This window comes from Arvicola amphibius, chromosome 6 (genome assembly GCF_903992535.2).
Source record: "Arvicola amphibius chromosome 6, mArvAmp1.2, whole genome shotgun sequence".
In the NCBI taxonomy this organism is placed as follows: Eukaryota; Metazoa; Chordata; class Mammalia; order Rodentia; family Cricetidae; genus Arvicola; species Arvicola amphibius.
The window spans coordinates 38667077-38679930 of record NC_052052.2 but is presented as its reverse complement, the minus strand read 5'-3'; the positions used below and the strand labels follow the sequence as shown (position 1 = coordinate 38679930).

The following is a 12854-nucleotide window of genomic DNA, read 5'->3' as shown; positions in this document are numbered from 1 at the left end:
GTAGAGCCTTGTCAGAGCCGATGGCTGAGGAGTAAATAGATTCTGTCTGCCACTTTTCCACTCTGTCTTGGGCAGGCCCCTCTCAGAACTCAACTTTCTTCATTTATAAAAGAGGCATAATGAGGTTTGAGTCACTGGGGTTGTGTGTACTTGAGTGAGTTTAGCCCGCAGTCTATGAGTGAACTAACTGTCCCCGAGTGTTAACGTGTGTATTGGTGGTGTCGCTGGCCACAGGGCATACATACACTCGCCTCTGTGCTGGCCCAGGCCCTGGTGATCCAGGAAATCTTTAGGCCTGGACTAGGGCTTGGGCTTGTGACTCAGTTGGTAGAGCACCTGTCTAACATATGGGGTGCTCTGAGTTTGAACCTCAGCACGGTGAGGAAGGGAGGAATGAAGGAGGAAGGATCCCAGCAAGTCCGCCCTGGACCAGAGTCTGGAGGGGCCTGTGGGAGGTGCCTACAAGCCTTCAAATGTTTGAAAGCCTAGCAAAGGTTGTCTTTGTAAAGACAAGTGGGACCTAGGCCGGCCCCTCTTTCAACCTCAAGGACTCACCGGACCCCCTTTTCCTTCTCCAGGCATCGGAGGAAGTCTTCTGTGTCGGACTCTTTCAGCAACCTGGTACACCGTCCCACCATGGACCAGTTCACAGAAGGTGGGGCATCCGAGATGCCTTTCTAAGCATGGGCTCTGGTGGCCCAGAGAGGGGAGGACAGTGTGGAGGGGAGGGGAGGGGGAGGGAAGGAGAGAAAAGTTCTCCATTCTGGTGTCCCCGAGGAGGCTGAGATATGGCCCAGGGCCTTTGGAGGAAGGGATAGAACAGGAGAAGCCCAGCCACCAAACAACATTATCAGCTAAGCACCAGGAAGCCTGAAAAATGTGGCTTTGCTCCTCAGGCCTGGATGGTGTAGAAAGGGCCTCTGTGACTTCATGTGCTGCCGCGGAGGGAATATGGCTTTACTTGAGCCTGCTGCCTTTGCTTTTTTCCTGCAGAGGAGATCCACGCAGAGGTCTGCTATGCAGAGTGCCTGCTGCAGAGAGCGGCCCTGACCTTCCTGCAGGTAAGGAAGCTCCCCTCATCCCAGCCCACACCAGAGATGTGCAGAGAGCCTTGGAGTTCTGGGTCAGTCCTGGAGTCCAAGCATGACTTCCCTCCTCAGAGGTGGCAAGGCCTGAGGCTCAGCAATCCAACCCTGGGCAAGGTAGATGAAGAAGGCAGGTGTTTCCTCCTCCCCTACCCCATGTTCTCACAACGGTGCTGCTTTCTGGTCACTGCTGCTGCTCCTGTCAAGAGTCACGCGAACACAGGCATTGCCACAGATCTGCTTTGCTTGATCTATGCAGCAAACACTTGTAGCAAATAATATAGTGGGCTTCTGCAGGTCTATAGATCTGTCATTTTGCCTGTGCGTGTGGTGTGTGCTTGTGGGGAGCAGAGGTTATCAGGTGTCTTCCTCTCACTCTCTACCTTTTAACGTAGTTAGTACATGTGTGTGTGCGCGCACACGTGTGTGTGACTGTGTGTATACATGCGGGCCTGTGACAGGGAGGGGGAAAGCATGCCATAGATGTGTGGAGGCCAGAGGAACTTTCTGGGAATCGGTTCTCTCCTACTTTGTTTTTGAGGCAGAGGCTCTCCTTCTTTCTCCTGCTGAGCTGTGTACTCCAGGCTCGCTGACCTCAAAGCTTCCAGATGACTCTCAGTCTCTGCCTCCGTTCTCTGGTAGGGATTATAGATTCACTCTGCTGCATCTGGCTTGGCACATGGGCTCCAAGGATCAAATTCTGTCTGTAGGCTTGTGTGTCTCCCTAGTCCCTGGAGATGCCGTGTTTGCAGAACTCCATAGCCCAAGGTCCTCTCTGATGTGTTTACACTTGTTACTGAAGCCCTCACAGGACAGCAAAGCAGTCGTAGAGGGGAGGTCTCTTCTCCCTAAAGCTACAGGATTAGCAAATAGAGAACTGGAATTTGAATTTGGGTCTGGCCAAGTTCCTACACAGTGGGAATTATGCACATTGTTACTGCACATGCATGTGTGTGTGTGTGCATGTGTTGGAGGAGGGTAGATGCATTTTGCTGTCGGGTGTTGTTTATTTTTCTTTAGCTTGTTTTTTGTTGTTGTTGTTTTCTATTCTTTTTAGACAGGGTCTCATTATACAGCTCTTACTGACCTGGAACTCACTATGTAGACTAAACTGGCCTTGAACTCACAGCAATCCAGCTGCCTCTGCCTCTCAAGTGCTGTGGTGGAAGGCATGTACCACCATGCCTTGGCTTCCTTAGCTCTTTTTAATTTTAAAAAATATTATTGAATTTTGTGTGTGGGGGTGTTTTGCCTGCATGCATGTCTTGTGTATTATATGCTTGCCTGGTGCCCTCAAAGACCAGAAGAGGGCATTTAGATTCTCTAGAGCTGAAGTTAAAGACAGTTGTGAACCACCATGTGGATGCTGGGAATTGAACCTAGACCCTCTGGAAGGACAGCCAATGAGCCGGTATAACACTCCACTCCATATAACATTACTTGTATATATGTTTTCTTTTCTTTTCTACCTTTCCCTGCGAGATGGGGTTTCTCTGTGTAGCCCTGACTGTTCTGGAACTTGTTCTGGAGACCATGCTGGCCTCGAACTCAGAGATCCCCCTGCCTCTGCCTCTCAAGTGCTGGGATTAAAGGTGTGCACCACTCCCTGGCTAGCTCTTTTTTAAAAAATTATAATTTAATTACAACATTTCCCTCTTCCCTTTCTTCTCAACCCTCTCATATACCCCTCTCCTTCAAATTGTGACCTCTTTTTTCACTAATTGCTATTGCATGCAATAAATGTATGTATATACGATACATATGTATATACATAAGTTCCTAAATATAACCTGTTTAGTCTGTATACCGTTACTTGTATCTGTGTTTCCAGGGCTGAGTTGGCACTGGAAAATCAATGGTGTGTTCTTTCCTGAAGAAGACCACCCGCCCACTCCCGACTTTCCTCAGTTGCCTGTAGTTCTGTGTGTAGGTTGAGGCCTCAGGGGCTGTCCCCTGTCCACTTTGGCGTGTCCATTGGTGTCATCCTTGGTCAACTCACTGTTGGGTAGCCATGGTGGTGAGCCTTTAGGGGAATGGCTTCAGACATCCTAGGAGACACAATCTCAGCCAACTCCCTGAACCCTCTGGCTCTTACAGTCTTTGTCCCCTCTCTCCAGTGTTCCCTGAGCCTTAGGTGTGGGAGCGTTCTGTAGATGTAGCCAATGGGACTGGGCGCCACCATTCTGCCTTTTGATTGGTTGGGGTTTTCTACAATGGTCTCCATCTGTTTCAAAATGCTTCCTTGATAAGGGGTGAAGACTACACATATCTGTGGGTATAAAGACAGATGCTTCTAGTTGTTGTTAGGGATTAGGCTGGTTTAGTAAGTCAGTGGGCCTGTCTTCTCCTGTCATACTCAGGACTTTAACGGCACTCGTAGCTGGCTAGGTTTCCAATAATAGGCACACTGTCCCTTACACTGAGTAGGTCTTCAATCCAATCATGGAGCTATTGGTTACTGCCAAGGTATGCATGCCGCTCGTGTGCCTTAGGCTTATCATGCCATGCTGTGTTACTGATGTGGCTCATTGGTGTCATGGGCAGGTAGCCTTAGGTTTTAAAATCTTTTTGACTCTCAGGTGACAGAGCTGTACTAATCCTAATCCTCAGTTTAGGACTCACTGGGAGAAGAATGGCATTTTATTTTATTTGGTTTTTTTTTGTTTGTTTGTTTTTCGAGACAGGGTTTCCCTGTAGTTTCTAGAGCCTGTCCTGGAGCTAGCTCTTGTAGACCAGGCTGGCCTCGAACTCAGAGATTCGCCTGCCTCTGCCTCCCGAGTGCAGGGATTAAAGGTGTGCGCCACCACCGCCCGGCCTTATTTGGTTTTTATTGTATATTATTATCACACACAGACCCGATTCTGCTGGAGGCTGAGCCTACATAGCCAGCCTCATCCCTCCGCCCCTGACACTCTCTCAGCCTCCTTCCCGCAGAGACCATCACCTTCCTCATCACCCCGCGCTGGTGATCCCGTTTGTGTCTAAACAGCATATTGTTGCTTTGGCTGCTCTTATCTCACAGAGGCTTCCAGTTGTGTGGAGCGTGGGTTCTCCATCTTTGAGTGACTGGATAATGTCTGTTATGTAAACATGCCTCAGTTTACCTAGCTTCCACAGTGAGCCTTGGTTGCATTTGGTTCTGGGTTTCATGGATGCTGATGCTGTGAACATTCCAGATACTGCCTTTTAGCCCATGTCCATTCATTTCTGAGGGGACACCCAGGACTGGGGCACCAGACAGGCTAAGGATTGCTGGGACTTTAAATAATCCACTACAGTAATTACCTTCAACATTCCAAAAATGAGCAACCTTTCTTATCTGGCATGGTCCTCCTACCCAGAGGGGCATGTAGTTGACTCTGTGTCTGTCTGTCTGTCTGAGAAGGGAAGTTGTGGCAGCCTGCTCTGGGTGACTGCTGGCCACTCCCGCTTCATCTGTCATATGTCTGGGAACAGGGTGGAAGGCTGTCAAGGCCCACAGCCGTGTGTGACCCTCCAGCCTACAGTTACCTGCCTTGGACTCAGTTCTCTTCATCTCTCCCCACCACAGGACGAGAACATGGTGAGCTTCATCAAGGGTGGCATCAAAGTTCGAAACAGCTACCAGACCTACAAGTAAGTGGGTCCAGTCTGGGGCCAAGGAGTCTATTACCCGTCCCCTCAGACTACATTGTGGGAGGCCCAAAGTCTAGAAAACTGAGAACTCAGACAGATTTATGTAGCCCCAGAACCTCCATTTTCTGGAATAATGTTCTCCTGGTTTTCTGGCTATACTTGTATGTTTGGTTTCGTGAATGCCTTGTCTGCTGGGGAAGAAACTGACCCAGAGTCTACACAAACAGCCTGTGCTGGTGGGCAGGGGGCAGACGGACAGAGGACTTTAAGGGACAGCAGCTTTTTTTTTTTCAAGACAGGGTTTCTCTGTAGCTTTGGAGCCTGTCCTGGGACTAGCTCTTGTAGACCAGGCTGGCCTTGAACTCACAAGAGATCTGCCTGCCTCTGCCTCCTGAGTGCTGGGATTAAAGGCACGCGCCACCACCGCCCAGTTTCTTCCTTGACCTTTTTAACATACAGGAATGACATGTGTGTACACAGACATAGACACACATACACATAGATGCATGCTCCCTATTCTAGTTAGGGTTTCTGTTGCTGTGAAGAGACACCATGACCATGGCAACTCTTATAAAGGAAAACATTTAATTGGAGTAGCTTACATTTTCAGAGGTTTAGTTCAGTATCATCATGGTGTGACATGGTGGCGTGCAGGCAGATGTGGTGCTGGAATAAGAGATGAGGGTCCTACATTTTGACCTGGAGACAACAGGAAGTGGGTGTGGCTTGAGCATATATGAGACCTCAAAGCCCCTCCCACAAGGACACAGTTCCTACAACAAGGCCATATCTACTCTGTCAGCAAAGCCACACCTCCTAATAGTTCCTTTTGTGCCAGAATCATTTCCACGCTATGTCTGGGTCCCTGACAAAAGTTCTCTGGGTTGGGGACAGCTGTACTAATGGTTAAAAGCCTGAAGACTTAGCCCGGAGCCCTTTTACCCAGCATGGTGCTGCAGTCCCTTATCTACAAGTCGGAAATCAGATTAAGCTCTGAGAACCCCTCCCCTGAGTTATACATTAGAACTTATTTCCCATTACACTTTGAGAACACTTGCTGTCTTTCCTCCCCAACCAGGGTGACTGTCCCCTGCACAGGACAGCTAAAGGCCTGTACTAGATTGTTCAGGGACAGCTAGACAAGTGCTTCAGTCCCCCCAATGTCCTGCCAGCTTCCAGAATGGTGACAGCAGAGCACACACCTGGTCAGGCCACCCCTCCCAACTCCAGACACCCCTCTATTAGCCCGTGAGCTCCCCTCCCCCATCTTTGCTGCCCCTTCCCACATCACTCGGCTGAAGACCTGTAGGTCTGCTCTAGGCTCTTCAACTATGCCAGACTCATCTGTGCCCCACAGCTTTCTGATGTGCTTCTGTCAGAACAGTTTGCATGGGGCTAGTTCCAACTCACCTCCCAGGTTCTAGTTCACACGTCACTGCCCAGGTTCTAGATCATGCGTCTCCTCCCAGGTTCTAGTTCACACGTCACCGCCCAGGTTCTAGCTTACATGTCACCTCTCCACTTAAATACCATCAGAGAAACCCTCTGTCCCCAGACTAAGTCCAGATACAGCCTTCTCCTTTCAAGTGATTGGTGGGGACTGTCCCCTAGAGGGTAGAGCTGTGGGACAGAGGGGGAGGGGTGTTACTGTGCTCCTTGCTGCCCTGTAGTGCCTGGCACAGAGAAGCCTGGGGGCGACTGCTGGAACAATGAAAATTCGCTGAGTATCAGCTCTCTGGGTTCTGAGCCCACCCTGTGAGGGAGGCCTGGGGATGTGACTCAGTCCCACCCTTCCTTCCCACAGGGAGCTGGATAGCCTCGTTCAGTCCTCGCAGTACTGCAAGGGAGAGAGCCACAGTCACTTTGAAGGAGGGGTGAAGCTTGGTGTAGGAGCCTTCAACCTGGTAAGTGGGAGCCCCTCATTTCTTTAGTGCCTGGGCTCAGATGCAGCTCCCCTGCGTGGCCTTGTCTTACACAAAGTCACCCCTGTGTGCCACTGTACCTGGCTGTGTGCTAGGCATGGGACCTAGAAATGATTCTTAAATATTACCAGGGGTTCAAACTGGGGTGTCATAGAGGGTGGCATCTCTAGAGAGTCTAAGTGTGCATCGGTGTGCCTACTTGGTAGCGTGAACCCCCGAGTGGGGTAACTATAGCTATAGACATTGGCAACCCAGAAACTCAGACTGCTTCTGCCCCGCACTGCTGGCTGTTAAACGTTACCAGGGGTCAGAACGAAGAGTCCTGAAAACAACTGTAACCCACAGGGGACAGGGATCTAAGTTCTCTTCAGGGCCACTGGAGAGAGCCCTTGAGCTGACTCTTAGATCCTCCTGGAGTTCCAGGCAGGGAAGGGTGTTCCAGGCAGGGGAGCAGCATGGACTGGGTTGGAGCCACATGGAAATGCTGCGCCTGCTTGTGGAGGAAGGAGCTGGTCCTGGGAGATGGTGCAAAGGCTGGTACAGGTCTGGGAGAGTTGGCCACTCTCTGCTACCTGGGTAACGGGCAAGTCATGGGTGGGGCCCTCTGGCTTTCCCTAGGCTGCCCTCCACACACCCACACACCCACTGCCTCTGATCCCACAGACACTGTCCATGCTTCCCACCAGGATCCTGAGGCTGCTCGAGTTCGTCGGGTTTTCAGGAAACAAGGTAACTGCCAACCTTTGGGTGCCCTCCGTCCGCCCAGTCCAGGGCTGGAGCTGGGCTCGACATAGTGGGGCTGAGGGACCATGGGGTCTGGTGCCAATTCTGGCTTAGCTCCCTCTGTGTGTGACCCCGGGGAGAGTCTAGACCTCTCTGAGCCTCAGCCTTCCCTCAGGATTTCTGAGGCCACAGATCTCTCCCAGCCCTGCACAGGAAGGAGGGTCTGTGTGACAAGGGTAGAAGTGAGGGCAGCCCCGGAGGGACCAGAGACCACACCTTCCTTCCGTGACTTGTATCAGGATCCTGGTTTTCCCCACTTGGACACCTACTCACTTCAAGGTGACCTTGAGCCAGTCCTTTCATCCAGGGTCATCTTTTGGTGCCCCTGTTTCATCTGTGAGTGTTCAGAGAGCCCTGTGCATCAGACCTTGAGAGGAACCAGGGGACTCACCGAGGCTGAGGCCTTGCACACCAGCAGGCGTTGGAGGAAGCAGACCGAGGAGGTCCTCTTGAGCAGGTCACCAGTAGGGTAGAAGGAACACTGTCCAGGAAGACATGAGACAACCCCACCTCCTTCCTCCCTGTGACTCTAGGCAATTCCCTTTCTCCCATGAGTCCCCTTTCTGTGAACATAAGAGGCTCCACCTTGTCCTGGTGTGTGTGTGTCCTCCGTGGCCTTCCCTGATACTCGACACGTATATGAACCACCGATTTTTGGTTTGCCTGTTATTTCTCCCAAAATGGCATCATTTTTATTTTTTAAAAGATGTATTTATTTATATGTATGTAGTGTTCTGCCTGCATGTATGCCTACATGCCAGTAGAGGGCACCAGATCTCATTCTAGGTGGTTGTGAGCCACCATATATGTAATTGCTGGGAATTGAACTCAGGACATCTGGAATAGCAGCCAATGCTCTCAACCTCTGAGCCATCTCTCTAGCCCAATGACACCATTTTTTAGAGGAAATGTTATTATACAAAAATCCATGTTTGCTTTTTTTTGTTGTTATTGTTTTTTAAGACAGGGTTTCTCTATGTAGCCCTGGCTATCCTGGAACTAGCTCTTGTAGACCAGGCTGGCCTCAGACTCACAGAGATCCGCCTGCCTCTGCCTCCTGAGTGCTAGGATCAAAGGCGTGCGCCACCACTGCCCGGCAAATCCATCTTTGTTAATCGTGAAAAAAGCATTAAGAGTGCCACAGAGAGCCAGGCATGATGGTCCTCAGCACTCAAGGTGCGGAGGCAGAGGCAGGAGGATCTCTGAGTTCAAGGCCTGGTCTATATGGTGGGTTTTAGGGCAGTTAGCTATACATGGCGAGACCCTGTCTCAGCAAACAAACAAACCTAAAGAGAGTCACATAAGTCATCAGAAACAGATGAGGGGTTGGCCACGGCTCAGAGTGTGCAGCTTCTCTTTGTGTGTGAGAGCTGAGGTGTGCGAACCCAGATCTGGGGCTTTCCCAGGGCACCATCAAAAGGACAGAGCACAAAGGAGGGAAACAGGCCACAAGGCTCAGGGCCCCATAAGGCTCACTCTTGGCCCTGGGAAGTCCCCTATCTGGGGTCCACAGCTGGCGGCTCCAGGGGCTGGTGGGTTGGTGGTCTCAGGAAGGCTGAGGTGGGAAGGTCCACCCTCACCCGCAGCTGCAGACCTGGAGCCTGCCCCAAACCAGGGCAGCTGTGGAGGGTTTGAGGCACGCCAGGCCTGTATTTGAGAAAGGGCTTGGATGCTGAGGAAGGTAGATGGGAGCAGAGACTACACAGAAAGGTTGGTGCTGGTCCCAGTGAGGTTCTGGAACCTTCTCTCCCGGGAAGCTTTTCTGGGCCCCAGGCTTCTCGGCACCATCAGCACCAACTTGCAGTTAGGGTCATTTTCTTCAGATCATTCCTCCTCCAAGCAGACTGGGCTGTTGGCTTCCGTGCCCACGAGAGGGTCAAGAGTAGGCACAGATGGAGAGATGCGGGAAGGGCAGCCCTTGACTCAGGATCACAATTCTGGTGCCACCGCTCCTGGCTCGGGAGAACAGACTCTCTCACAACTGCAGAGACTCCCTCATAACTGCCCACCTGGACCCCGCGACTCTGGGAACCCCAGCCTGTCTTCTTGTGCCCCCAGGACTACGGGCTGCTGCAGTTGGAGGAGGGCGCGACAGGGCACAGCTTCCGCGCAGTGCTGTGTGTCATGCTCCTGCTGTGTTACCACACCTTCCTCACCTTCGTGCTCGGTAGGAGACGCTGTGCGCCGGGGTGGCGGGCTCCTGGGTGCGAGAGAGGCTGACCCTGCTCAGGCACCCAGGACAGGGCAGAACCAGGTCACTGGGCTTACTGCTCCTGGCCTCTCTGCGCAGGTTCCCTCTGTGAAATGGGTGTGATTGTGCCACCTAGTGGAAGGTGTGAAGATGACAGCTGCAGACTCAGAAATGGCCCCCAGGTTATATTGAGCATGTGATGTGCCCAGACAGTATACACATTAGCTTGTTCAAGCCTCCTGTCACCCTGGAGATAGGGAGAATCGTGCCATTTCACAGAGGGAAAGACGGAGGCCCCAAGAAGGCCATGGCAGGTTGCTAGGAGGAGCGCAGACCCCGCAGTGGGAACCTGAGCAGTGCATCTCCCGCCACCCACAGGTACTGGAAATGTCAACATCGAGGAAGCAGAGAAGCTGTTGAAGCCCTACCTGAACCGATACCCTAAGGTGAGAACCAACCTCCGCTGGTCACCCCATCCCACCTGTCCCCGGTGGACACTCCATCCTCATGAGTGTCATTGCAGGGTGCCATCTTCCTGTTCTTTGCCGGGCGGATTGAAGCTATCAAAGGAAATATTGACGCTGTGAGTGATGTGAAGGTCTCCTGGGATGTGCCAGCCCAGTGAGAAGTTAGACACTTAGGAGCACTCTCGGGGGTAGGGGACCCCATGAAAGAGCAGGGCTGGGAGGAGCACTCCTGACTGGGGTGGTCTGGGGAGAGGGAGGGGGTGGTGTTTGTGCTGTAGGCTTTTGATAGAGAGATACAGGCGTTCCTAGTCAGGAAAAGCTGTCTGGGGCATGGTGACTAGGCTGGATGAGGTGAACGTGGGTGAGGGTTAGTGAGGTCGGAGGGGAAGGAACCACAGAAGACACTAGACAGGGAAGGCCACAGTCAGGGCCGAGTCCAGGGCACTACGCCAATGCGGAAGACTACATTGTAGGGTCCTGGAAGCCTCCAGCTAGCCCTACCAGGGTAAATCCCCAGGTGGGGGTAACCATGGAAACCACTAGAGTCTTGGGCGGTTTCTCTGAGGCGCAGACATTATTATATCAGTGTAATATTGACACACTCTGGGGCTGGGTAGATGGCACAGGGCGTGGCAACCTGAGTTTAGTCCCCAGCACCCATATGAAAAAGTCAGACATGGTGGCCCGTGTTTATAATCCCAGTCCTGGGTGGGGGGTGGGGAAAGTAATGGATCCCTGAGGTTTGCTAGCCAGCCAGCTTAGCATAATTGGGGAGCCCCAGGTTCCAGAGACACCCCAAGATGACAGCTCCTGAGGAAAGACACTTGAGGTTGACCCTTGGCCTCCTCTACATCCATCGACATGAGCACACCAATGCAAACATTGCAGTATTAGCACCTTGTGTGCCCTGCCCTATCCGCCCCCCACCCCAACACACACCAATATTCTCTGTTCCATGCTTTCATTTCATGACCAAATCCCTACAATCAGAAACCAGGACAGGAAGCTGAGGTTCTTTGGCTTCCCAGACTCCGTCTTGACCTGGCCCAGTTCAGGACCATCGTGCCTTGGGGGAGGCCTCCCTGCTGTGGAGTTAAGAGGGGCCGAGGGTGTTGGGGCCAGGCAGACTCTCGGAAGGCTGACCTGCAGCTGCCCACAGGCCATCCGGCGGTTCGAAGAATGCTGCGAGGCCCAGCAGCATTGGAAGCAATTCCACCACATGTGTTACTGGGAGCTCATGTGGTGCTTCACCTACAAGGGTCAGTGGAAGATGGCCTACTTCTACGCTGACCTGCTGAGCAAGGAGAACTCCTGGTCCAAGGTGGGCTGACACTGCGGGTCAGGGCGTTGGGTGGCCAGGGGTCACCCAGATGGGCCAGATCCCCGACCGAGCACGGATGTGTCCACAGGGTTCTAAATGGAACCAAATGTTTGAGGAGGACTCAGGGTTGGGAGGAGCTGAAAGCTGGGCCAAGCAGAGAGGCTGACTGGGTGCTGGGCACTAAATCCAGGCCCTGTCCATCATTCTAAGCACCCCCCTTGTCACCGAGCTACTTTGTCCCTTCAACTCTACTGTGTCCGTATAGCTGTGTGGTCACCTGTCTAAGCATGTACTGTCCAACAGAATTGCCCACTACGGCAGGGATTTTTTTCTTTGGCACCGCCAAGCATGCCAGCCACAAGGACACATGGAAGGTTGTCCAGCACAGCCAAGACACTGAATGGTTACATTTTATTTATGTTTAATCACATAGCCCCAGTGGGTCTGGTGGTCGCTGGAATCAAGCAGATCTAAAACACCAGATCAAGTGACTGGGCCTCACCCGACGCCAGGGATTCAAACTACATCATCCGGCTTAGCCACCCCACCTGCAGTTAGGTTCTCTTCTCTGATGGCTGTGTTTCAGGCAGCTTCTCTTCACACAATAGGCAAGGTGGCCGGGGGCTGCCCCCAAATTACATCTCCCCCTTAGTTTCCACCAGAGCCCACCGTTAAGTCTCATAGATCTGTGTCAGCATCTGGAGCTGGGGAGAAGGTGCCCCTCCAGAGAGCAGGAGGGAGACGTGTGTTTTCAGAAGAATGAGGCGGTATGACTGGAAGGGGTGTATGTGTGAAAGACAAAGGAAGGGGGGAAATTATAATATTACAGATCTGAATGGAGGCAAAATAAAACAAACAAGGCATCTATCTGCCCAACACAGACAGCCAGACTTAGAGTCGGTGCAGACAGAGCCAGCATTGTGCCTGTAATAGTGAGGGCAATGCAGAACTCTGAAGCGAGTGTCTTCAGTGTCCAGTCTGCTACATAGCACACCTACCCCGTGACTTTATCCCTTGTCCATAGCAGACATTGCTAATCAACCCTAGCATCCTCCATGACTTTTGAAGCCACTTGAACTCCAGGTGGTTGTTAGAGCAGCTCTGCCCTGACACACATCATGAGATCCAGTGGTCACCTGCATCTCCTTTCTCTCTCACTGCCTGTGCATGCCTGTGGCTCTTCCGAGCTTTACTGGGCACCGAGACCAAGCTGAAGAGAACCCTGGGGCTGACAGAGCTCTGAGGAAGCAGGTTCCCCAGTAATCCCTGTGTCTCTAGCATTTGTCTTCCTTTTTCACCGTACCCACTAAGGTAGAAGCGAGCAACTCTGTTGTTTGGGGGTACACAGTGGATTTGGGGTCATTCTCGGGGAGCTGCTTTTCTCCTAACTGCTCACTTCCTTCTGAGCAGAGGGGTTTGCCTTGAGGCCTTCATGATGTTGAGGGTCCATCCTTGGGGCCTAACTCTGGG

At 52.1% G+C, this 12854-nt stretch overlaps 1 protein-coding gene across 2 annotated transcripts in view; it reads left to right on the top strand.

The window, feature by feature from the left end:
* The window catches only part of Ttc39a (tetratricopeptide repeat domain 39A), a 41283-nt gene that overhangs the window by 17517 nt on the left and 10912 nt on the right, over positions 1-12854 (top strand). For both annotated transcript variants that reach the window (XM_038335349.1, XM_038335350.2), the window contains exons 4-12: positions 579-655; positions 994-1061; positions 4636-4700; positions 6505-6604; positions 7286-7351; positions 9464-9572; positions 9975-10042; positions 10120-10179; positions 11223-11384. In XM_038335349.1, the coding sequence (XP_038191277.1) occupies positions 579-655; positions 994-1061; positions 4636-4700; positions 6505-6604; positions 7286-7351; positions 9464-9572; positions 9975-10042; positions 10120-10179; positions 11223-11384 (775 nt within the window). The remainder of the gene's footprint in view (positions 1-578; positions 656-993; positions 1062-4635; positions 4701-6504; positions 6605-7285; positions 7352-9463; positions 9573-9974; positions 10043-10119; positions 10180-11222; positions 11385-12854) is intronic.